Raw genomic sequence first — 26,008 nt, forward strand, 5'->3', positions numbered from 1 at the left:
GGCGCATGCCTTTAATCCCAGCACTCGGGAGGCAGAGGCAGGTGGATCTCTGTGAGTTCGAGGCCATCCTGGTCTACAAGAGCTAGTTCCAGGACAGGCTCCAAAACCACAGAGAAACCCTGTCTCGAAAAACAAAACAAAAAAAAACTATCTACAGACTTCTGGGTGATACTTCCCTCTAATTGGTAATGCATTACCAAAAGGGAATTGCTGTGGGTCAATGGTCTTTTATCTTGTATTATTTTAATAAAATGCTGATTGGCCAGTAGCCAGGCAGGAAGTATAGGTAGGACGACCAGTCAGAAAGTAAAGGCAGGGTGAGAAGAACAGGAGAATTCTGGGACGTGGAAAGCTCAGTCTTCAGTTGTCACCCAGATGTAGAGGACACAGATATGAATGCCTCGCTGATGAAAGGTACCAAGCCATGTGGCTAACACAGACAAGAATTATGGGTTAAGATGTAAGAATTAATAAAGAAGCCTGAGCTAATAGGCCAACTAGTTTATGATTAATGTAGACCTCTGTGTATTTCTTTGGGACTAAATGACTGCAGGACCAGGCAGGACAGTAACCTTGGTCAACAGCGAAAGGGGGAGGACCAGTTTATGTTGTGTAAGGGGATGATTCAAGAATTTTGGCCACTTTTGTTCAGCTGGAAGACATCTTCTAGACAGTGACATGTGGGGGCAGGGACATGATCAAGCAAACTCTGCAGTCATTTGGGAACTTTGTATATTTTTATTACCAGTGGCCATGTCAGAGGAGAGCACCAAATGGCAATTGACCTCAGGGGGTCGGCCCACCAGGAAGGAAAGCTCTGGTGGGTGAATCCTGGACAGCAAGGCCCTGAGAGCCTCGGCCCCAGAATGTCTCTTGCCGTTCATATGTCTTACATGTTCGCCAGTGCCATTTTTCTCTGGTATCTGATCCAGTGTGAATGGACATGGGGAGATCCCCATTGCTCTTAATGTAGTGTGATTATCTCTTGAAAATGTCCTGTTCTACTGGGAATTTTACCTGTGGATTATTATGAAAATTATTTCCTCCTAAGTTGTACTGTTTAACTGAAGCAATGGTTTTATGCAATAATAGTTTAGTTTAAATAAGATTTTTGATGATTCATGACCTTTAATAAATCTAGTAAGGGATTATGATAGAGGTTAGCTTAATGAGAAACCTAATATAAGTAAAAGCAAGATGTGTGTCGCCCTGCCCCCTGATAAAGCAGAGGCTGCAGAGGACAAAAAGTAAAACAAGGAAGTGCCACACACCTAGAGTACAGGAGGAAGTGCCACACACCTAGAGTACAGGAGGAAGTGTCACACACCTAGGGTACAGGAGGAAGTGCCACACACCTAGGGTACAGGAGGAAGTGCCACACACCTAGGGTACAGGAGGAAGTGCCACACACCTAGAGTACAGGAGTTTCCCTTAAGGAGCCGTATAGACTGTATCTTAGGTTAGGGATTAAGAGAAACAGCTGAGTCACAGAAGCCCAACTAGCTCAACATCTTTTAATCTTAATGTTGAGAGATAGATAGATACAGATATAGATTTAAAAACCTGTTGATGAAAAAAACTATGCTCCCTGAGGATTTAAACAGAGATGGCTCTTTTTCACAAATAAAGTTTAGGTTTGTGATTCTTTTAAGGTTCTTTATAAGATTACCTTTTGAGATAAGCAATAAAGTCATTTCTTTGTAACTGCAAAATGCAGGCTGCCAGTAAAAGAACTGGCTGAGAAAAATACCTTGCTCGCTTACACTATCAGTTTCTTGAATAGGAACATATGTGCTTGTTGGAATAATTTGTTATAATCTATAGTATATGGGATGTTTAATCATGTGAGGGGAATGGGAAACATGCTTTTTTATCTGTATTCATTATAATCATTCACTTGAAAAATAGAATGCACCCATGTTATACCTTTTATATTGCTTGAAAGATTTTGCTGGAATATAAAAGCTGAAAAGGAAAAATAAAGACAAGAGAGAGAGAGAAAAAAAACAAAGAAATGTCCTGAGAGAGAGAGGGAGAGAGAGAGAGAGAGCTCCCCTTTCCACTGGCCCCAGAGAGTTAAGTTTAACCCTCCTTGACAGCCCCAGAGAATTAAGTTTTACTCTCTCAGATAGAAAAGTCAAGTTGGTTGATGGTCTGCCAACTCTGTAGACCCCCCTCAAACCCAGAGCTCCTGGAGGTTGGTCCTCACAGCGACAATATTTTACTATATGTTATTCTGAAAAACATTTTAAGAAAGTGATTTTTTCCCTTTTTGAGAAAGTGTCTCTCTTCATAGTCCTGTCTATCCTAGAACTCACTATGTAGACCAATCTTTGAATCAACAGAGATCCACTTGTCTCTGCGCCCCAAAGTGCTAGGATTAAGGCATGTGCCACCATGCATGGCTAAGACACTGATTCTTTACAATAGAAAAGCATCTTTTCCCTGTCACCGCCAAGGCTCATAATCTACCTCGATGGCCAAGGAAAGCTTTGCTGCTGGAGGTGTAAGGGATGTTAACGCTGTTTTTCAAGAGGTTCTGAAGATGGCCCTCATCCACGACAGCCTAGCATGTGTCATATGTGACGCTGTCTTAGACAAGCGCCAAGACCATCTTTGTGTGCTTGCATCCAATAGGGATGGGCCTGCGTATGTCAAGTTGGTGGGGGAACTTCGTGCTGAGCACCAAAGCAGCACAATGAAGGCTGAAGACAAGGAACCAGGAGAATGGGTGGGCCTCCGATACATGGGTACAGAGGGACAGCCAAGGAAAGTGGTTGGCTGCATCTGTGCAAGGGTTAGGAGTTATGATAAAGAATCTCAGGTCAAGGGTGTCACCAAAGAATAATTTAAACCCCAAAAATGAATAAAAAACATTTTGGTTCATGGGGGTAAAATATAAAACTTACATTATTAAAAGGAAACTGTTTAAAAGATGAAGTAGAGCTATTTATGCAAGTATAAATAAATTCAAAATATAGTATTAAATTAAAATGCTGCAGAATGTTAAAAGATTATCTAGTTCACTGTTCACCTGTTAGAGAGAGAGAGAGAGAGAGAGAGAGAGAGAGAGAGGGAATAAATGTGAGCATCATCGCATGGTTGAGAAACTTAGAGTCTGTGGTCGTTTGAATGTATTTGCCCCCCCCCCAAACTCATAGGGAGTGGCACTATTAGGAGGTGTGGCCCTGTTGGAGGAAGTGTGGTCTTTACACTGGGCTACTTCTCCAGCACCACGCCTGTCTGCATGTCTCCACACTCCTCACCATGATGGACTGAACTTCTGAACTGTAAAGAGCCACCACAATTAAATGTTTCCTTTGTAAGAGCTTCGGTGGTCTTGATGTCTCTTCACAGCAATGAAGACCTAACTAAGACAGTTCAGATGTTAGCTCAAAATCAATACACTTTAAAAGGACAGAGCTGTTTTCCCAACTGCAGTCTAGTCCCGGACTCTCCGAAAACTGCTACCATTTCATGTCCTTTCTGAGAGACACATTTCCTCCCGGCTTAACCCTCCAAAAGCAGGGATTTGTCTTCAAATCGCGGTGCGCTGGGAGGCAACAGTACTGCTGTTTGAACCTGCAGGACGGATGCCCAAGGCTTAGAATAAAATCCCCAGAAAGTAGAGAGCACGTTTGCTGTGTCCTTGAATGAAAAGCTATTCTAGGCACAGAGGGTGGTTAGTACTGGAAGGGAACAGTTCTGAAGACGACAGACATGATCTGAAATACAGTTCAGGGAATCTGGGTTCAAAATGAGCAGGCTCAAGCAATATTTCAATTTATGCCATATGCAATTTCCTTTTCTTAGACTCAACAGATTAAAACAGGAAAAAAAGAATCTATTCTAAAGGAGCTGTGTTATGAAAACAGTTTGCCTGGGTTAAAAAGAGTGATTTTAATAAACGCAAAGTAAAAATCCTCCAATGCTGCTATAATTTAACTGACAGATATTTCCCCTTCCCACTTGACCTTACATTTAATTCAGCCAGCTTCCCTCACAGCCCTCCTCCTAGCATGCTTTGTATCTTTCAGGAGAACTGGGTTTTAGTTGAAAACTAAGAACAAGCTCAAGCTCCAGCAACTGCACCTACGCTCCCCATTTGCACCAGCTGTGAAACCGGACCACACATCTGTAGTGCCGGTATTATGCAAACGTCCACTTTGTTGTGCTTGAGACAGACTTGCTGTGTCACCCTGACAAGCCCTGATTTCACTCACAGGCCTTCTGCCTCCAGCTCCCAAAAGTCAAAGGTTCTTTTCGCAATGTTTGATCTGAAGCCAAGCACAATCACTACTCCCTCAGCACTGACTTCCTGTTGACTCAAGCTTTTGTCAACACAGCAAGTACTCTCAACTCACCCTGCAGAGAAGCCACAGAGCACGCACATGTGTGGGAGAGCCCTGTTCTCTAGTCCAAAGGAACAGAGAAACATGAAAGACCCCGGAGGACAAAGCAATCGGTAGAAAGTCAGATCACATGAGAAAAAGTAGAATGTGTTAAACTTTTGTGGAATGTTAAGATGAACTGAGACAGGTAGCGAACCCAGCAAAAGAACAAAAAAAAAAAAAAAAAAAAAAACCTCCCAGGCTTTAACTAGTTTTACCCAGTAGAGGCATGCTGTCAGCAGCAGACACAAAATAACAGACTAGGTCCCAAGGCCAGACTGTTTCTACTCTATGAGTTCCTTAGGACTAAACCAGATGGCTTCAGATGTTACACAAACGGCAAACAAAGAGGAGAAAGTGTTAGTAAGGAACCTGTCCCCCCTCAAGCCCTTAGTCTGTGTTCAGAGCCAAGTCCAAGGGCAGGTGGTTCCTCAGAGCAGAATCGCTACCTTCTCTCAAGGTCATGCCACTAAGCCACGCTTTACTGGATCCCCAATTTTAGAGGTTTTCTCTAAAATAACACCTTTGCTGTGTACGGCAATAGTTGCCCTACTTTGCAGAAACTTGAGACTTTTGCTAAAACCACTGATTCTTTCCCAGAGCCTACACAGCTACCTGATAAGCAGTAGAATGGGTTAAAAGACCTGAAGACCTCGCATTATGTCTGTTTCACTTAAAACCACCGCATAGACACTGCTTACTGTTGGGGTGGAACCTCCAGCTCATTCCTGCATGGTTTCTCTCTCTTTCCAAACCCCACCCTCTCAGAGAATCTCCAACATAGAGAAGGCACCCAAAAGCCCAACTCCTTCTTCTTGGCCATTGCTGCAGCTCCTTCCCTGAAGCTAGAGCTGGCTTATTGCCTCGGCAGAGAAACCTATTATTGGGCTACAGAAAACCTACTACTTAGCTCTGCCTATTGACTGTCGATCAAGACTACAGTACCAAGTGAACTGTTAGAGCAAATTTGTACTTTTTCCTCCTCCAGCCTGGGGCTTCTCAGCATCTTTAGTCCCTCAGACTTACTACAAGATTCAGAGTGAAGAACCAAAGTTCCTCCATTTTGTCCTCCACCTCCAACTGAGTCTTGTATAAGCTATTTCCTGTAAAACATTCCAGTCCTCAGGAATGGCTAGGGGCAAAAGTAACAGAGTAGCCCTCTGGAAAGTACAGAGAACCACAGAATGTCCCCACCTGAAGGTCAGCCGATAAAAAAACTTGACAAGCAATAGGCGAGGTTCAAATATAAAATTTCTGAAAAGTCCCTAGATACAAGCCAATCAGGACTGACCCTGTCATCCCACACCGTACTAATGTAACTTTTCTGGTTTTGCCTTTAATAATGCCCTCTAGAAGGGTGGGGTACCTCCTCTTGCAGTGAAAAACTGTAATTTGTGACAATCAGAGTGCCTTGGGTCGACTAGTAGAAGTTTAAGCAAAGAAAACAAGTCCAGCCAGGAGTTTACAAAGAGAGGGTCTTGTACACATGATAATAGCTACCACACACACACACACACACACACACACACACACACACACACCTGCATAGGGGCCACTGAGACCCTCACACAACAGCATTCCCGCCAGACATCTGTTCTTCTAATGTGTGTTCAGCCTCAGACTGCAGCAATTGCATAGGACAGTAGCTTTCAGGCTGTGCTTCCCCCTGAATAACCCCATATTATCACAACCGTGGGGGTTCAGCTCAGCAACACCCCGGTCCACCCATTGCCATTTGCAGGAGCCCAGTGAGCCTTGCTTGGAGCTCTGTGGGTCAGTCTCATGTCAGAACACTTGGGTGCCTGGCGTCCCTGGTGGTGCTCTCTCTATAGCTCGGTGGTGTTTCTCTTTGCATCTGTATGGATTCCACTCTTGCCTTCACTGAGGCCCCTTTGGAACCTTCAGACTCTTTAACTCTTTCTTAGTCTTCTATAACACACACATTCTATAACATGTATTGTGTGTATATGTGTAAAATGGTGTGTAATTTGAGAGCTCATATTAGCAATTAGAACGGAACTGGGATTGCCAATGGCCACAGTTACTGCTGTAAACTAGGAGTACTTGATTAACTAAAGCCAGGGGATTGATGGAACCTGTGAGCTTATTGTTCTAAAATAAATTCTAGCATATGGAAAGACACAAAGGTGATCATTTATGTTTCTGAAGTAACTCATTTACTGGCATTGTCTGTGAAGAAAGGGAGAGAAGCATGGCTCCACACCTCCATCCTGTCACTGAAATTAGCCTGAGAAATTCACATAATTGGTATTGGAGGAGTGTCCTAATTCAGGTAAAGACCAGGATTCAAGGCTTACACACACACACACACACACACACACACACACACACAGAGAGAGAGAGAGAGAGAGAGAGAGAGAGAGAGAGAGAGGCTCACGGATTGCACGCACACACCCCCACATACACACACAGGAATTACAGGACTGTGGTAATAGAGGCGGTGGGGCTGCGTTCCCAGCACCCCGGCCGCCTGCTCGGCTAGCTTATGCCCCAAAATAATTACACAGACACTGTATTCTTTTAAGCACTGCTTGGCCCTTTAGCTCTAGCACTTACAGGCTAATTCTCACATCCCGATCAACCCATCTCTAATAATCTGTGAGCACCGGTCTTACCGGGAAAGGTTCAGCATGTCTAACCTGGTGGCTTGCTTCATGGCATGTGTCTGCCCAGGAGCCGGGAGCATGGCGTCTCTCTCTGAGGCGTCTGCTCCCGAGAGAGCTGTGGAGTCTCTGAGCTCACTTCCTCTTTCTCCCAGCGTTCTGTTCTGTTTACTCCTCCCACCTATCCTCTAACCAATAAAATGGGCCAGGGCAGTTCCTTTATTAGCCAATGACCTTCCTCCATCATTTCCCCTTTTTCTGTTTAAACAAAAAAAAAAGGCTTTAACATAGCAAAATTACATATAACAAAACAGTTATCAAGAAAACGTTACAATAATCTTTATCATAACTAAGGAAAACTATAACTAACTATTCTTAACTCCATCAAAGACTCCAGAAAGATATAATATTACCTACGTAAACAAGAACTAAGAAACTTCAAACTCTAGAAATGACAAAGACATCTCGCTGCCTGGACAGTCACCCAAAGTTCTTTTGTACCGTTGGGGCATCCATCTTCAGCCTTTAGGCCCATGGTATCCAGCAGACATTTCCATAAAGCAGGAAAATTCAAAGTCAGTTCAGTCACTATCTGTTGTGTCCTGCAGAATGTCTCGCAGACTCTTTCATGAATCAGGAACCCCGAAAGATCATCTCACCTTAGGCAAGTTCAGTAGTCCTCTCTCTGCGGGTTCTCTGTGTCCAGTTTATGCAATAGTCCAGGCAAGAGCAGTTTCTTGCCCAAATGGCTATCAAACTCCATAAGGTGCCTCTTTGATGCCCATCTTCCTCTTGAAGTAGATTGGTGCTGCCAGGAGCAGAGTGTCTCATTGTCATGAAAAGTCCTAAATTATTGAAACATTTAAAATGCCATATTCTATAATCTTTGAAAAATATGAAGAATGCCTATCTAAAATATATCTATGTACATCTAGAAAATCTTAACTAACATGACTACAAACTTGACTATTATGATTATCTATTAACAATCTATATTTCTAATTATACATTACATTTTTAAATGAACTACACAATCACAGTTCCTTAATCAAGATCAGAAACACATATACATATAACAAAATTGACCTTAAATCACTAAAACAAAATTCATATCAATGTAAATTATTCATATCTCTATCATATCCCCCTTTAAATGTAAAAGAACATTTATAAACAATATTTGGGAATATGGGCGTAGTTATTTCTCTCCAAACTGCTTCCTGCTGAATGGGGGCGTCGTTAATTAGGTCTTTCATGGTATAACCTGTGTGCTAGCTTCATCTCAGTTGGCAGTTGAGCGAAGCACTTTTTTGAAGGCGTTCACACCAATCCTTCAGGAGGGCGTGGTCCATCATACCAAATTGGAATAGAAGAAATGAACAGCGTCTCATCCTCTGTGAAAACAAAATAAGAAACTCCTTTCCAAAGTATCATATCCTTAGATCCAAATTCAAAATATCTACGTTGGATTAGTTCAGCAGCATTTATAAATAAATATCTTTTAGCAGCTGTTGCTCCTTCCTCAGCATTCAAATAATTCAAAGAGAGCATAATAGCATACAGTATCAAGATTCTCTGTGTATTTTCCATCTTTGTTCGTTTTATTTTAACCTCTATTTTGTTTATTTTTACTTTTAACTCTTTGCTTTTTGAGACAGGTTCTCTGTATCTTTGACCTGAAGTAACTCTGTAGACCAGGCTGTCTTTGAACTCTCAGAGATCCGCCTGTCTCTGCCTCCCAGGCATTCGGGATTGAAGGTGTACACTACTACACCTTGAACTCACAGAGATCTGTTTGTCTCTGCCTTCTAGGCACTGGGATTAAAGGCGTGTGCTACCACACACAACAACTCTCTTCCTTTTTTTATGTTTTTTACTTTAAGAACTTCAACTTTTAGTCTGCATAAATTTTTAACACACAGTAAACCATTTAGAAATTTTCTTTGTCTTTGAATCTCTCTTTACTGTATATCTCTCTTTTTCTGACCACACGAGTCTTTAATTTACCAAGCAATATCAGTAGGATTAAAGGCGTGGCTTTGCCGGCTGGATCAAGCCCATTCCTTAGCTTTCCAGCCTCATGGCTGAGGTACTGGCTGTAGCCAGCAAGCGAGCTACAACAGACAACACTCAAGTCCTCTCTCAGTAGCCGGCCCTCCTGCCTCAAATAGTCAGAGTTTGCCCTGGCAGGATGGCCCAGAAAGCCGGCATTTTTAAACGGCGCAGCTTTTTTCCTGTTATGGCTGAAAACCGAAAAGCATGTGTTCAGCTTTTCGTCAACACCGTTTAAGTGTTTCGTGGCAGGACCTTTTAATGAGCTGCAGGCTTTGCAGCTAAAGCTGAGTCAGGAAGCCTCTCTTAGATGAGGCGCTTGCTTGCCTCTAGCAAGCAGAGTAGAACCGAGAAATTGCTGCTACCAAGAAACCAGGCACAATGCTTTCATTTTGTTCTAGAATTACTTCCCAAGCTGTCTCAGGCTTTATGTGGAAGCAGTTGTCCACGTGGGCGCCATATGTGGTAATAGGGGCGGCGGGGCTGCGTTCCCAGCACCCCGGCCGCCTGCTCGGCTAGCTTATGCCCCAAAATAATTACACAGACACTGTATTCTTTTAAGCACTGCTTGGCCCTTTAGCTCTAGCACTTACAGGCTAATTCTCACATCCCGATCAACCCATCTCTAATAATCTGTGAGCACCGGTCTTACCGGGAAAGGTTCAGCATGTCTAACCTGGTGGCTTGCTTCATGGCATGTGTCTGCCCAGGAGCCGGGAGCATGGCGTCTCTCTCTGAGGCGTCTGCTCCCGAGAGAGCTGTGGAGTCTCTGAGCTCACTTCCTCTTTCTCCCAGCGTTCTGTTCTGTTTACTCCTCCCACCTATCCTCTAACCAATAAAATGGGCCAGGGCAGTTCCTTTATTAGCCAATGACCTTCCTCCATCACAGGACAAGCCAGTTGGGAGCAGATTTGGAGTTGGCTAAGGAAAAAAAAAAGCCTAGTGTGGTGGCTGATGCCTTTAATTCCAGCGCTCAGAAGGCAGAAGCAGGCAGATCTCTATAAATTGGAGGCATGCCAGGAACTTATAATGAGACCCTGTTTCAAAACAGAAAGAAGGAAAGAACTCAAGGAACGAGCCTGGGTGCGGGCTTCTCAAAGAGAGTTTATTAGCACAGGTTTAACATAGATTTTTAACTACAGAGCTTAAGAGGAAAGACTCCCACAGCAGGAATAAAACGCCCCAGTGTCGGTGTGGGGTTCTCAGGAGCGTTCCAATTGCATGTCTTAGTATTGACCTTAGATAGAATTTTCCAGCTCTCAAGTTATATCTCAGAGGGCTGCTAAAAACCACGGCTCTTCTTTTCTTTTTTTGATATATGAGATTATAGGAGGTTCCTCGAATGGGATTAAAATGATGAAGTATGACCAGGAGCCACAAGGGTTGCACAAGAGTGTTTGATTTAGACAATCCCTGAACCGTGAAGGCAAAATCTGATGAGAGTTCTAGAAAATTTCAGGTCTCCGGCTGGCATGGGAATAAGGCCCCAAGCGAGTGCTAATGGGTTAGAATGATTGATTCTCAGTTGCTAGACTCCAGCTAGAGGGCCCTTTCCTTTCCCATGTCTGCATGCTTTCCCATCTTTCTGTCCTACCTCGTCATTCCCGTTGGTAAATGTCGTTGCTGTCGCTTACCGTTTCAAATATTTAATATAGTCTTCCTGGTTTTTCTCTTTAAAACTTCCCCTTGCTTCACCTACCTGAAAACACCAGTAATTTGTTACGGTAAGGGCAAGCGGGTAGGAAAGAACATGCTGACTTGCCTGGGAACCCAATCTGATCCCAAGCCCAAGACCAGGGCCAAGAAAAAGAATCCCAACAATTCCTGAGCTTGCCCCAATATCAGGCCCCAAAATTCCCACCAATTCCAGGCCACCCTGGAAAACCCCAAACCCTAAGAAACTCTACATAAATCCTGCCTTCTACTCAGTGGGGTCTGCTTCTCGCCCTAGCAGAGCCAGCCACCCTCCTGGGCTTTCCCCTCCCAATAAAGCTCTTTGATGAGGTTTGTAGTGCGGTATGATTTTCCGTGGTTCCTGGTTGCCAAGCTACCATTTCTAGCCGACCTGTAGTACTTCCACTGAAGAAGCCCACTCTCTCAGAGTTGTAACGCTTCCATTGGGGAAGCCCTTTTCTTCAGAGCTGGAACACTTAATTGTATTGTGACTGTTCCCGGGACCATGCTCTGCCGTTCCCGAATACATAGTATTTTCTTTAGAGAACCTCTGTTTGGGCTTTGTTTTGTTTGCTTTAGGTTGACAGTGGCCTGGTGAGAGAGAAAGAGCCTGAAGAAAGGAGGGCGAGGGCGAAGCCCCAGGAAGGGAGGGAGGAGGACAGAGAAGGGGATGAGGGGAGAAGAGCATGGCCTGTTATTGGCCTGATTACTTTTGACTACTTGTGCTATCAGAGGTGACACGTGAAATGTTAAAGGACCATTGAGACCTTGGCACTTAGGCAAGTTCCTGCTTCTCACTTTCCTCTGGGTGGAAAGTGGGCTCAGTCAGTGAGGGAAATAAATACTTCCAGGCGTGTCGCTAGGATCAATGTGGCCGGGTCAGCATGCAAAACCAAGAGCCGTTTTTTAACAAGAAACTCTTTGTGGCGGGGCAGAGCCTCCGCAGCCTGCAAGTCCAAGGGTCCCACTGCTCGCTTCCCCCTATAGGCGTGGCCCGCCAGCCAATGAGCGCGGGGCTCCCGGTCTCCGGGATACCGGTGTAAACAGTGGCTTCTCGGCGGGCGCCGAAGCCCGACCTGGCAGGACCCCGGAGTAACGGCCGGCCGCGGCCCGGAGTGGCCCGAGAGTGGCCATGGCGCAAGGCCGGGAGCGCGAAGATACCTCCACGCACTTCACCAACGCCTCCCTGTCGGTGAGGTGCGACATAGCGGCCACGCGGGGAGGGGTGCAGGGAAATCTGTCGCAAACCCCCACCCCTCGGGCCCCCCTGCAGACCCGCTCTGTTTCTCCCCTCCCCAACCTCTGGCAGCTTCCTTTATGCGACCCCCTTGGTGCCCCCACCGGATGATCGCCCCTTGGTTTCCCGCTACAGGGACCCTCGCTTGTTTGCCCAGGATTTCTTTTCCTCCTCCCTTTGTTTCTGCGCCCTCTTCCCGCCTCGGTATTTTCTGCACTTTGAGACCCATGGCTCCTGCATATTAACCCCCTTCACCTGCATCGTCTTAGGCGATTTTCATCAGCTGAGGGCGGATCGATTCCTACCCCTCCCCCCCCCTCCGGATTTACGTGCCTTAATGCTGGCCCTTGGAAATCTGAAAAAGCCCTATGACAAGACTTTTCTTCCACGTTCTGGGTGCTGCTCGCGATCCACTCCTTCACTGCTGTGCTCTTCCCTTTCCTGAGGTTCTCAGGAAACCTGTGTCCTTCACTCTCTTGCCACCATAATATCTAAATAAAATGAAATTTTCCTTATCTCAGACGTTCCTTTCACTATGTACTTACCGCACAAACTTCACCTACCATGTGCCTTTCATGTATGTTCTAAGCCTTTCGTTGGCATAGTTTCATATCCTTTTGTTTCCCGCGTTTATCTGTATCTAAAGTCTGAAACAGGGCACATATACTCTTCATACGTGTAAACTGCGAAGCATATGATGTGGTTTCTTCTATAGCGTGCTGTTCCACTCAAAGCATTTTGTTTTGTTTTTTAATTTGTCTAGTTGACTTTTAAAAACGTTTTTTTAATGAGCATTGGTGTTTTGCCTGTATGTATTTCCTTGTGAGGATGTCAGTTGTGAGTTGCTATGTGGGTGCTGGGAATTGAACCCAGTTCCTCTGGAAGAGCAGCCAATGCTCTTAACCACTGAGCCATCTCTCCAGTCCCTGCTTAGTTGAGTTTTGATTGTTTGTTGTTGTTGCTTCACTCTTTTAACTAAACTAACAGAAAAGAGCACAGCTACATTGTTTTCTTCAAGCTCTTTCACCTACAGAGCATCTCACCAGCCCAAGACCTACTGATCTTTAAATTTCTATTGTTCATTGACTCATATTGGTTTCATAGTGAACACGTGTGGTTATCTAAGCGATGGGAACAGAAAAGGGGTTAAAAACAGAGCCGATGTTTTTTTAGTTGCTGTGTTAAAAAGGAAACACAAAAGTATTACACTGATGGCGAGCTCTCTTTTCTCAAAGATGGGTGCAAGGATTCCCGAGTCAGAACGTCCATTTCGTCAACGACCACACCATCTGCTACCCTTCTGGGAACTACGTAATATTCATTAACCTTGAAACCAAGAAGAAGACTGTGCTCCAGTGTATCAACGGGATTGTGGGCGTCGTGGCAACTAGCGTTCCTGGTGAAGTGGTGGCTTTCTCTGACCGCAGATTAAAACCTGTCATCTACCTCTACAGTTTTCCTGCACTGTCCAGAAAAAACAAGTTGAAAGGTATCTGGGAGACCCTCCCCGCAACGCCCTCCCGCCCCTGGAACTGAAGGAGTTTTGTTGATGTTTCTCAGTGGAGACAGGGTTTCTCTGTGGGTAGCCCTAGCTGTCCTGGAACTTGTTCTGTAGACCAGGCTGGCCTCAAGCTCAGAAAGCCACCTGCCTCTGCTCGCTGAGAGCTGGGATTGAAGGGTGTAGCATACACCTGACAACCTGTGAGCAAATCTAGTTTTTATGAATAAAGGTGGTTTATATTGTGAAAGGGTTGTTTTAAATAGAAGGAGTCGAGCTGATCACCACAGGTTTCATTGAGTTGGCAATGGCCTTCTGATTCAAAGTGTGCCGTGCTTCCTGCTAACACCGTTGCAACCTCAGAAACTACTCCAAAGGGCAGAAACAGCCTGCTATGTTGACACACGCCTGTGCACCCAGAAACTTAAAGGCTGAGAAGGAAGGCTTGTTGGAGCCCATGAGCAGGAGGCCAGCCTGGGCAAGTTAGACAGAAACAGCCACTCCCTCAAAAACACACAGATCGGCTCCCACCCCAGACCTACCAAACCAACAGCTTAGCTTTAACAATCCTTCTCGGGTGTTTTGTGTGCGTTTTAAACTGTGAGAAACACCGGGTTAGAGAACTGACTTTTCCAGGACAGTGTTTCTTCTTCTTTCCTGGTGATTTACTAGAGTTCTAACATGAACTGGCGCTTGTATAACTAATAAAGATGCGTCTAAACCCCAGTGTTCTTAACTACAAAATAGGGCTAAATGTGGTGTTTGCTGTTAAGTTTATGGTGATGCTAAGGGAATGTGTGTGTGTGTGTGTGTGTGTGTGTGTGTGTGTGTACACACACACCAAGCACCTGTCCATTGGTTACCTATTATTTTTGTATTACTGTTAAATCATTCACAGATACAGCTGGCCTGCATGGATTGAGCTTGCTGTATATCTCCAGGAATCTCTATCTGATACCTGCCCCCATTTAACACAACCTGAGTCTGAGTGTTGTGATTACACGCACATGTAACCCAGACTTTTGGAGACTAAGGAAGAAGGATCCAGAGCCTAAAACCACCCTGAGCTAAAAACGAGACCTTGCCCCAAACTAACAATGAAAAGTCCACATGCAGAACAATCAGAAAGCTTATCTCTAGTGGAGCCTTGGTTCCAGAACCACATGGGTCACACAGGTGTTTGGGTCAAGTCAGGCACGGTCGCTGTAGTTTGTGTGTTATTTCTAGAGAAATCGGTCTGTGTTCTTCACAGATTAAGACACCTTAATGAAGGCTGCTATTAACTGGGGTGCCAGCCTCCAGTCAGCTCCAAGGGATGCAGAAAAATCCACGAATGCGGTAAGGGCTAGACTTTTCTATCTGAGAGTAAAATAAGGAAACTCGGACACTTTCTGACAGTAACTTTCTCTTTGACTTCATCCTAAATAATCCCTTCTGAGAACCTCTGCCTCCACACAGCTACATTCTTTACATATTCAGTTACATATCTCTCTTTATATACATACATCTCTCCTACATGGCCACATATCTCTACACAGTGACATCTACAGCTTCATCTTCCTTGTCTCCACACAGTTACATTCTACATGCATTCTCCACACTTTCTCCACGTAACTACATACCTTTGCACATCTTCTCACGTCTCCTTTTCAGCACACACCCCTCATTCACAGCCTGTGCGGCTCTTTTTCCAGCAGCTCCATACATAGCTCAACACAGCTTCCTCTCCTCACAGCCACACTCTGGACAGTTATGTGTTATGTTTTCAGGACCCAACCCACTCTCATAACACAAGATAAGTCACACAGTTTTTCTGAGGCTAGGGAGGTCACACTGACCGTCCTGTGAGCTACACTTGGTCATGCACATAGTTCTAAGTTGGTGAAGGTTACCAGACAGAAAATGACATTGAAATTCAAGACTTCATGATAACAGTTAGTTGGCTGAACCTTCAGTGATAGGGAGTATGTGCAGAAAGTCCATTCCTGCATGAGGTGTATGTCTACCAAAGTTGCCCCAAGCCGGACCTTGAATGAGCAACAAACACCTGGGAAATTGACCTTGTATATTTCTCCCTAGGGGCAAGCAGTTTGTTTTGAATTTTTTTCTGAAATCTAAAGTTAACTGTCTTTGTGACTGAGAATACTATCACTTTCCTATGTCAGAGTAATGAAAAATATCCTAGTATTATTTCTATTCATCAAAATTACACATTTAAGCAGAAATCATCTTCCTGACCATCCACAGCTATATGTGTGCCCAATAGATGGAATATTTACATGAGATTAAACACACAAGCAATGGGGAAATACCCACAGCTGTTATTAGGGAAGGAATGAAGTTCTTAGGAAGAAATGAAGTAGCACATGAGAGAAATTACAGACAGGAGCAACTGGTTTGCATGACCCCACAGACTTTGCCTACTGGGGCTCCCCCATAGAGAGTCACTTGTCTGGTAGGTTGATCTGCTGAGTACTAGTTGTCACCTGCTGTATATCCCCACAACCTCTGGAAGACATAATCCAATCATAAATTAGGAACTGTTTGTGTGGACTATAGCCACACTTCATGTTTAAAATGCTCCCAGCTTGACAAGCAAGGCAGTGCATGCTTTTCAAGTCAGCACTCAGGAGGCAGAGGCAGGTGGATCTCTGTGAGCTTGAGGCTGGCCAAGTCTACAAAGTGAGCTCCAGGACAGCCAGGGTTGCTACACAGAGAAAACCTGTCTCAAAAACAAACAAACAAAAAGATGCCCTCCATTTAAGTTTATGTCTCCAGCCCTAGGCAAGCAATTAGACATTAATTCAAACCAGCATTCATATTGCACATCCCTAGAAGAATTCACAATAAAAACAAATCATCAAAGATACCCGTCATCATCAGGGTCATTCAGTATCAACCAGAAGAGCTAACTAATACAATAAAATAGTTAACAAACGTGAATACCTGTGGGGCAGGAAATTATACAATAGTCTGCTGGAACTTAAGGGAATGCTTAGCAAGGATACTGATTTCAGAATCAACACCTGCACAAGTAGATTAAATACTTAGAAATAATTCAAAGACATATCGGGGACCCAGACTTAAATATGTATTAAATAGTTATGCAATATATATTTAAGTATATGACTCCATGGGGACACATTCCAGGACAGAAATCATTATTATTATAAATAAATATTTTCTAATATTTGTCACAGAAAGTCACTCATAGGCTCATCATTTTAGAGAGTAGGGAGTCCTTAAATAATTCCAAAGTGTTTCTGAAACAAATAAAAGAAGGAGGTAGCAAGGCAGAGGGTCTTTGTGACATTGAAAAGCTTAGGGAATTAGGAGAGTGGTATGCCTACGGGACCCCAGATCAGTGCAGTTCCTGCGGGACCCAGATCAGTGCAGTTCCTGCGGGACCCCAGATCAGTGGAGTTCCTACGGGACCCCAGATCAGTGCAGTTCCTGCGGGACCCAGATCAGTGCAGTTCCTGCGGGACCCCAGATCAGTGCAGTTCCTGCGGGACCCAGATCAGTGCAGTTCCTGCGGGACCCCAGATCAGTGCAGTTCCTGCGGGACCCAGATCAGTGGAGCTGGGGAGAGGGCCAGATCCGGAAAAGTGACGTCAATAGTGAAGAAACCCACACTCCCAGGGATGTGGATTGTTCAGCAGTGACGTCAGAAGAACTGACTATTTGAACTAACATGTCAAGACAGACATCCTGCTCGTTATTACATATCCTGTGGAAACAGGATTCAGCAGAAGCAAGCTCATTTGAGAAGTAGTAGAAAATATGGTAGAATACTCTATTTCAGGTCAAGGATTTTAAAATGACTGACATATTTACTAACAAAAGTAAGACATCAGAGAGATCACAAAAATTAGCATGCAAGTAACAGAATGAGGAAAATAGGTGGGAAATAACCGGCTATCCTCACACCGTTTAGGAAGCAGTTAGAGAAAGACTGGGCGAATGACAAGGCACTTTCTCAGACAGATCACAAATCAGAAATGATCGATTATATTAAACTGATCTGGCTCAAATTTGTTTTTTTTAAAAGTGTGGCCTAGGGCCAGCAAGATGACTCAGCAGATTAAAAGATCTTGCTTGATAAGCCTTACTAAGCAGATTCAACTGCAGCACCCATGTAGAAGAGGGAAGAGAGAAAGCGACTCCAGCCAGGTGGCCTTACAGGCGTGATCAGCCACATACACAAGCGTGATCACATGACATAGGCGGCGGCAGCCCAGGGGAGAGTTGTAGCGTGGTGTAAATCCAGGGCTGTGTTTGTGTCAGTGGAGTCCAGTGTTTTTGGAGCCAGTCAGAGTGTGGAGAAATCGGTAGCCTCTTGCTTGCTGGCAGCGGGAGCATAAACTGATAGAACCCTTCTGGAGTTTTAATCCCAATGTCTCACATTTATGAGACATTAAGGGTCATTCATTTCACATCAGGCTGGGACACTGTGGTGTAGTTTCCCACTCAGTACTACACCACAGTCTAAAGACAGTGAGTGACCTAATGGTCTTAATAAAAATGGATTTTACTGGATGTGGTAGAATAAGTCTATATAATCCTCGCACTTGGGAGACGGAGGCAGGGGCATTATGAATTTGAAGCTAATTTCAACGACATAGAAGACCCTGTTTGAAAGAAAACAAGACAAAGCTATCTCCAACAAAAGCATGGAAAACGGTTCTTAACTTCGCCCTGAGCTTTCTGTTCGCAATCTGAGGTGGCCAGGAGGCCACGCACTTCGTGACCAAGGACAAACATGCAAATCACTAGGAAAGGGACACTTTGTGTGAGGCTGTGAGTTCATCTGGATGCCACAGTCAAGTTCTTGTCATGGGTTTTGTATTTTAGGCAACATCCTCCTGGACTACACTTTGCTTTGCTTCAGCTACTGCGGCACCTACCTGGCCAGTTACTCGTCTCTTCCCGAGTTTGAGCTGGCCCTCTGGTAAGTCAGTACCCCACCCAGTCATCTTCCCCCGGCTTCACTGGAGCCAAAGGGAACACTCACGAAAATCCCAGACAAGGGAAGCTGGGAAGAAGGAACATCCTAGTCACATGATTTAATATCATCTTTCTACTCAGGTATGAAAATTGCCCTGACACGTGGAGTGTCTTAGACCTGAATTACATCTTTCCCTTTTTAGTGACGTGCAGTGTCTTAGACCTGAATTACATCTTTCCCTTTTTAGTGACGTGGAGTGTCTTGTAGCTTTTTATCGCTACAAAGAGACATCATGGCCATGGCAACTCTTGCAAAGAAAACATTTAATTGTGGTGGTGGCTTACATTTCCGAGGTTTAGTCCATTATCGTCATGACAGGGAGCATGATGGCATGCAGGCAAACATGGTGCTGGCTACGTCTTGATCAGAAGGCCACAGGAAGTTGACTGTCATGCTGAGGGAAGCTTGAGAAAAGAGACATCAAAGCCTGCCCCCACAGAGACACACTTCCTCCAACAAGACCACAGCTACTCCAACAAGGCCACACCCCCTAATAATGCCACTCCCTTTGGGAGCCATTTTCTTTCAAACCTCCTCATGCAGTATTTCCTTATCCAGGTGAAGCAATGATTCAAGGTGTATAAGTTTCATCTTTCCCTAAAGCAAATGGTTCTTCTGGGTTATTAGCATGTTTTCTGCCTATGTTGAAATTAGGATAGTCTGTGTACTTGAGTTCATCTTAAAGTTAGCAGTTCATGGTGTTACTAGCGAAGTATGTTCAGGGTGGAACATTCTACCACGTTGACCAGCTAGCTGGGCAGAGACACCTGTAGGTTAGACCCAGCTGTGTTGTTCTGGGCCTTTTCATGTAACCAACTTTGTAGATTCATTCTCTTTCATCTATGACAGAAACCTCTCCAGGGAGTTGGGATTTGGTTTTTGTTTGTTTCGTTTTGTTTAATGAGAAGGGCAAAGTGTTCCTGGGATGATTAAGGCTAGTGTTGGACACCAGCATTTCTACCTAAAACATCTAAGATTCCCTCTTCAGAGAGCCAAATTGAACTCACGTGCCGTTTTATTTTCCTCTACTAGTTTATTTTAGTGGGTATTTTATGTGTACCTGGATTCTGAGAATCGAACCTAGATCCCCTGAAGAAGCTTCCAGTGCTCTGAACGGCTGAGCCACCAAAAGCTGAGCCTCGTGTGTCAGTTGGCATCTGTCATTTCAGCACCTGAGAGGGTGAGACAGGAGGCTAGCCTTGGCTACACAGTTTTGGGCCAACTGGGCTCCTGCTCTAAAGTATAAAACCTTGGAGAGGGAGAAGAAAGAAAGAGAAGAAAGAAGAGGAAGGGAGGGCGCACACTACTAAAGACTGGTGATGTAGTTCCCTGGTAGAATGTTTTCAATCATGGTTCATGCCCTGAGTTTGATTCTTAGCCTCTCTCTCTCTCTCTGTCTCTCTCTCTCTCTCTGTCTCTCTCTCTCTCTCTCTCTCTCTCTCTCTCTCTCTCTCTCTCTCTCTCTCCCCTCTCTCCTTCCCACTCCCAGCCTTACTGAGGTGTAACTGGTGGTGTATACTGAACTGTTCACATATAAATTATACAGTTTATATTTGGGCTGGTGCAAGCACCCTTGAAGCTGTCACCATAATCAGGACAAATGAACTCCTTACCCACGGTTTCCTTGTTCTTTCCTTTTTCCTCCCAAAGCCTTGTCACTGTTCCTTGCCATACATACTTTTAACCCACCCTCCGCCCTCCCCACAATCAGCCTCTGGTGTGTTTATGTCACTAGGACTCATTTGTTTCTGCACATTTCATACACAGGGACCACATAGTCCTGTAGCATGAATAATAAAAACCCAGACACAGATATTGGGGTTCAACCTGAAGATCAGAAAAGCAAAACAGCCAGATACTGACTTTTACCTCTAACTCAGACTGAAATAGTGATACTGTCTTCAGGAATCACAGAATGAGACTGTGTGTGAGAGCTGTCTCCTCCCATTTTATATTCCTCTCTAGTGTTGGGATTAAAGGCATGCACCACTACCACCTGGTCTCTATGGCTAACTAGTGTGGCTACTGGGATTAAAGTGTGTGCCACCACTGCCTGGTCTGTATGATTGAACAGTGTGACTGTTATACTCTCTGATCTTCAAGGCAAGCTGTATTTATTAAAATACAAATGAAATATCACCACATATTTCCTTCTGTTCTGTCTGCTTTCATGCAGCTTCATGGTTTGGAAATCTGCTAGCACTATATATCACAACAGTCTTTGCCACTCTGTGAGACAGATATACCATCTAGTGTCGTGGAATATTAGTTAAAGATGTGTTACAGTCTTTTGTGCTATGAAATATTTGTTTAATTATGTGAAGTTGTGTTGCATTCTTTTATGTTGTGTTGGTGGAGGCCAATTGCTTGTTTCTAGCTTCTCAGACCAGAAATAACCACACAGAAACTGTATTAATTAAATCACTGCTTGATCTATTAGCTCTAGCTTCTTATTGGCTGGCTCTTACATCTTAATTTAACCCATTTCTATTTATCTGTGTATTGCCACATGGCTGTGGCTTACCATCAAGATTCCATCTGGCATCTGTCTCTGGTGGGGCTACATGGCTTCTCTCGACTCTGCCTTCTTTCTCCCAACATTCAGTTTAGCTTTCCCTGCTTAGCTCTACTCTGCCCTATCACAAGCCAATGCAGATTCTTTATTCATTGACCAATAAAAGCAGCACATATACAGAAGGACTTCCTACATCAACGTTGCATTTGTTTAACTCTGTAAAACTGTGTTACTTTGCCTGTCTAAAACACCTGATTGATCTAATAAAGAGCTGAATAGCCAATAGCTAGGCAGGAGAGAGACAAGTGGGGCTGGAGGAAGAGGGAATAAATAGGAAAAGAGAGAGAAGAAAGGGAACAAGAAGAGGAGAAGAGGGAATGTGAGGGGCCAGCCACCCAGCTGCACAGCCAACAATGGAGTAAGAAGTAAAGGAAGACATAGAATAGAAAAAGGTAAAAGCTCAGAGGGTAGATGGGATAATTTAAGCTAAGAAAAACTGGCTAGAAACAAACCCCAAGCTAAGGCCAGGCATTTATAAGTAAGAATTAGCCTCCGTGTATTTATCTGGGAGCTGGGAGGTGGGTCCCCTAAGAGCAAAGAGTACAAAATAAATAAACAATCAAACAAACCACAATCTAGTCACACAGTTGCCATCTAAAGTCTCCTTTCATGACAACTGTCTTCACAGTCCAAAGCACATGGACACATGAATAGAAGGAGGGACTGAAACACCCGCGACAGCAACAGTTCATGAGCCTGAACTAAAGAAGAGGGGGCGGTTAAATACTTCTGCGCGCAACATGAGAATAGTTATGTTTCTGTAAGTCTCTATGCCACGGCACTTGGCTGAGCTATGCTCCGAGGTGACCCAATGATGTTTCATAGTTAAATGCTCCACCCTATAACGCCATGTGTGTCCTCATCACATGGAGTCTGCTAAGAAATGTGTACAAGGACGTCAATGTTTCATTTCTTTGGAGTGTCAGATGGGAGTCAAAGCAAGGGGCAGTTCACTTTTGTCAGGGGAAGTGGATTGGAAATGCTTCTTGACGTCATACTGGAAACAAGCGGCACACTGCTCTTCCTCCGCGTTTGAAGTGTTTTCATTCCCAAGCTACTTGTTAAGTGGCGGGGCAGAGTTTAAGCCCGAAGAGGCTGAAATATTTCACAACTTCCAGTAATCTTAGGTACATAGGAACATCTAACCCAAGAGTGGAGGGGGCATCAGTGAAGAACTCTTGGGAAGGGAAAGGGTGTTTAAATAGACCCTCATATTTGTCTTCGGAGATCGCTGTAACAAACACCACAAAGCAGATGACTTAAGTAACAGAAATTCATTGTCTCAAGTTCTGGAGACCAGAATCCCAAGCTCTGGCTGCGGGGTGGCTTGGTGCCTTCTGAGGGCCGTAAGTGAATCTGCTCTGTGCCTGGGCTTCTGTGCCTGGGCAGTTCCCACTGCTGCCTTGATGGCAATTCTGATGTTCCTTGGCCTGCAGACACACCACCCCGCTCTCTGCCTTTATTCACGCTCAGCACACAGGGCGTTCTCCCCATGTGTCTGTCTCACAACGTCTCCACTTTTAGAAAGACCTCAGTAATTTTTAAATTAGGGACCAACCCTAATGACTGCATCTGACTTGATTACTCGGGCTTCTGGTTGTATCCACCCAGGCTTGACAAGTTTGCCAGCTGCCTGAGGAAAGAAGACTAAGGATTGAGGGAGCCAGGGATTCCGGCAAGATTCTAGCTATGATGGGCAAGCGGTTAGGTTGGGATGGGAAGCCTTGAAGGCAGGGGCACAGGGAGCAAGGCAAATTCAGGAAACACCAGGTCTGTTTTCTAATCCCTGCTCTGCTTGCCCCGAGGCTGAAGCAACCTCCATATTTTGGTGTGTTTCTGTTTTCCACCCTTCTAGCAAAGGACCTAGCTGGCAGGATTTGAGGCTATTTTCTCAAATGTGCAAATCAAGTACTTGATTTTAAAAAGATTTTTTAAAACTCCAGTAAATGATCTGCTGTCATCAGTGAGGACCTGGTACAATCGTGCAATATTAGACATACATAGTATTTCATTTCTTAGAGGATTCATTTAAATATAATCATTTAAAAATTTTTGGTTTGCGTCATAGGCTATATAAATTATACCACAAATTATGCTTCAGTTGATGTGAGTTGTCTTATAATAAGATTTTTCCCAGACATAAAATTAAAACAAACTAATTTTTCCTCGAATGCTGCTTCCCTCTAAGGAACTGGGAATCCAGTGTCATCTTGTGCAAGAAGTCAAATCCCGGAATGGACGTGAGCCAGATGTCCTTCAACCCCATGAACTGGCATCAGATGTGTTTGTCAAGTCCAAGCATAGTGAGCGTGTGGACCATTGAGAGAAGTAACCAGGACCATCACTTCAAGATGAGGTGGGGGTCCATGCTGTTCCACAACCACGTGGTCTTCATTTGCATTCACAGCCGTCCCTGGCCTCTTTGATAAATTAAGTGGCTTCAAACAATACTCACAAGCATGGCCACACACACACACAGCTTATTATAAATTACAACAGTACTCGGCATCTGTAATAAGCTTGGAGTGCCTGCTCACACTTCAGATTCTCTTTGACTTCCCAAGTCCCCTAAGAGTTTTTTCCAGCGTGTTTAATTTTGCAAAATTTGATTTACTCAAATTAATATATTTTTAAATTTATCTCTCATATATTACATCCCTATCACAGTTTCCCCCCTCCCCTCTCTACCCCCCTCCCTTCCTCCAGCCTTCCCCCACCACTCCTCTGTCTCCCCTCAGAAAAGAGCAGGCCCTCCAGGGACATCAACCAAACATGGCATAATATATCACTATAATGCCAACTACATGCTATCAAACCAAGTCTTCAAGAGGCAACACAGAGGGAGTAAAAGGGTCCCATGAGTAGGCAAAAGAGTCAGTGACCGCCCTCCATACTGCTCCACATCCTCTCAAGCATAAGCTGTCACCTTTGTTTTTGACTTTATCCATTCTGACAGGTGTGAGATGTAATCTCAAAGTCACTTTGATTTGTATTTCCCTGATGGTTAAGGATGTTAAATATTTCTTTAAGTGTTTCTTGGCCATTTGAGTTTCTTCTGTTGAGAATTTTCTGTTGAGATATGTACCCCATTTTTAGTTGTATTATTTAGTTTGTTCATGTCTAGTTTCTTGAATTCTTTATATATTTTGGATATTAGCCATCCACACCTGTCAGATGTGAAGTTGAAAATCTTTCCCATTTTGTGATCTGCCTTTTTGTCCTATTAGACAGTGTCCTTTGCCTTACAGAAGCTTTTCAGTTTCATGAGATCCCATTTATTGATTGTTTATCCTAGTACCTGTGCTATTGATATTCTGTTCAGTAAGTTGTCTCCTGTGTCAATGTGTTCAAAGCTGTTCTGTAGCATGAATAATAAAAACCTAAAGACAGAATTGGGGTTCAACCTGAAAACCAAAAAAGCAAAGCAGCCAAGCCACTAGAGAAGTCTTACCTCTACCAAGGTTGGCTGACTGCAGACTCAGCCATTTAAGACTCTCTCTCCTCCCATTTTATCTTCCCTCTAGTGCTGGGATTAAAGGCATGACACCCTAGTACTAAAGTTAAAGCTATAGGCCACCACCAACTGAATTTGTTTCTACATGGATCTTGCGTAGCCCAGGGTAGCTTTGAACTCACAGAGTTCTGCCTCTGTTTCCCCAAATCCTGGGATTAAAGGTGTGAGCCACCATTACCTGAACTCTAGTGGCTTTAGATTTGCCTCTGGTCTTCAGGAAAGATTTATTTATTAAAATACAAATAACATACACTACTACACTGTTCCCCACTTTCTCTTCTATCCGGCTCAGTGTTTCTGGTTTCTATATTGAAGTCTTTGATCCTTGTACTTGAGTTTTGTACAGGATGGTAGTTATGGATCTATTTACATTCTTCTACATACCAATATCCAGTTAGACTAGCACCATTTGTTGAAGATGCTTTCTTTTTTCCATTGTATATTTCTGGATTCTTTATCAAAAATCAAGTGTCCATAGGTGTGTGGATTGACATCTGGATCTCCAATTCAACTCTATTGATCAGTGTGTCTGTTTTTATGCCAATACCATGTGGCTTTTACTACTATATCTCTGAAGTACAGTTTAAAATCAAGAATAGTGTTACCTCCAGTTCTTTTGTTGTATAGCATTGTTTTAGCAATTCTGGTTTGTTTGTTTGCTTGTTTGTTTGGTCTTTCCTTTTGAAGTTGAGTACTGTTCTTTCAAGATCTGTAAAGAATTGTATAACTGGAGGTTTCTTTTCCTGCCCAGTCCCATAGCCACTTTTAAAATGACCACTCTGAGGCTTACTATTAATTACAAACTGTTTGGCCTGTTAGCTCAGGCTTATCATTAACTAGCTCTTACAACTTAAATTAACCTATTTCTATTATTCTATATTTAACCACAAGGATTGTGGCTTGTTACCTCATATCTTGCTTCTCTGGAGGCTGATGGCATCTCCCTGACTCTGCCTTCTTTCTCCCTATATTTAGTTTGGCTTTCTCCTTATATTTAGTTTGGCTATTCTGCCCTGCTATAGGCCAAAGCAGCTTCTTTATTAACCATTGGTAACAAAACATATTCACAGCTGGGCGGTGGTGGCACACGCCTTTAATCCCAGCACTCGGGAGGCAGAGGCAGGCAGATCTCTGGGAGTTCGAGGCCAGCCTGGTCTACAAGAGCTAGTTCCGGGACAGGCACCGAAAAAAAAAAATATTCACAGCATACAGAGGGACATCCCACATCAGAATTTTGTTGAAATTTTAATGGGAATTGCATTAAATCTGTAGATTGTTTTTGATAGGATATCATTTTTATTATGTGAAACCTACCGATCCATGAGCATAGGAGATCTTTCCATTTTCTCATATCTTCTTCAATTTCCTTCTTCAAAGACTTGAAGTTTTTATAACACAGTTCTTTCACTTGCTTGAGTGTAACTAGAGTTACCCC

At 43.9% G+C, this 26,008-nt stretch overlaps 2 protein-coding genes across 2 annotated transcripts in view; both read left to right on the plus strand.

Moving 5' to 3' along the window:
• The first annotated feature begins 2,476 nt into the window (after positions 1 to 2,476).
• LOC121454648 (40S ribosomal protein S12-like) lies at positions 2,477 to 2,848 on the plus strand. The gene has a single exon (XM_041662068.1). The coding sequence runs from the start codon at positions 2,477 to 2,479 to the stop codon at positions 2,846 to 2,848; it is 372 nt and encodes a 123-aa protein (XP_041518002.1).
• An 8,947-nt stretch (positions 2,849 to 11,795) lies between these two features.
• The window catches only part of Cfap43 (cilia and flagella associated protein 43), an 85,486-nt gene continuing 71,273 nt past the window's right edge, over positions 11,796 to 26,008 (plus strand). Inside the window, exons 1-4 of the mRNA XM_041661891.1 lie at positions 11,796 to 11,938; positions 13,214 to 13,467; positions 18,331 to 18,427; positions 23,248 to 23,415. Coding sequence (XP_041517825.1) covers positions 11,874 to 11,938; positions 13,214 to 13,467; positions 18,331 to 18,427; positions 23,248 to 23,415 — 584 coding nt within the window. The 5' untranslated portion in view covers positions 11,796 to 11,873. The remainder of the gene's footprint in view (positions 11,939 to 13,213; positions 13,468 to 18,330; positions 18,428 to 23,247; positions 23,416 to 26,008) is intronic.

The sequence above is a fragment of the Microtus oregoni genome, unplaced genomic scaffold, assembly GCF_018167655.1.
Source record: "Microtus oregoni isolate MIOR12 unplaced genomic scaffold, Mior012 000012F_ref0000307, whole genome shotgun sequence".
NCBI classification, from domain to species: domain Eukaryota; kingdom Metazoa; phylum Chordata; class Mammalia; order Rodentia; family Cricetidae; genus Microtus; species Microtus oregoni.

Coding starts and splice junctions, on each gene's coding strand:
- LOC121454648 (XM_041662068.1), top strand. CDS start 2,477: ATGGCCAAGGAAAGCTTTGCTGCTGGAGGTGTAAGGGATGTTAACGCT.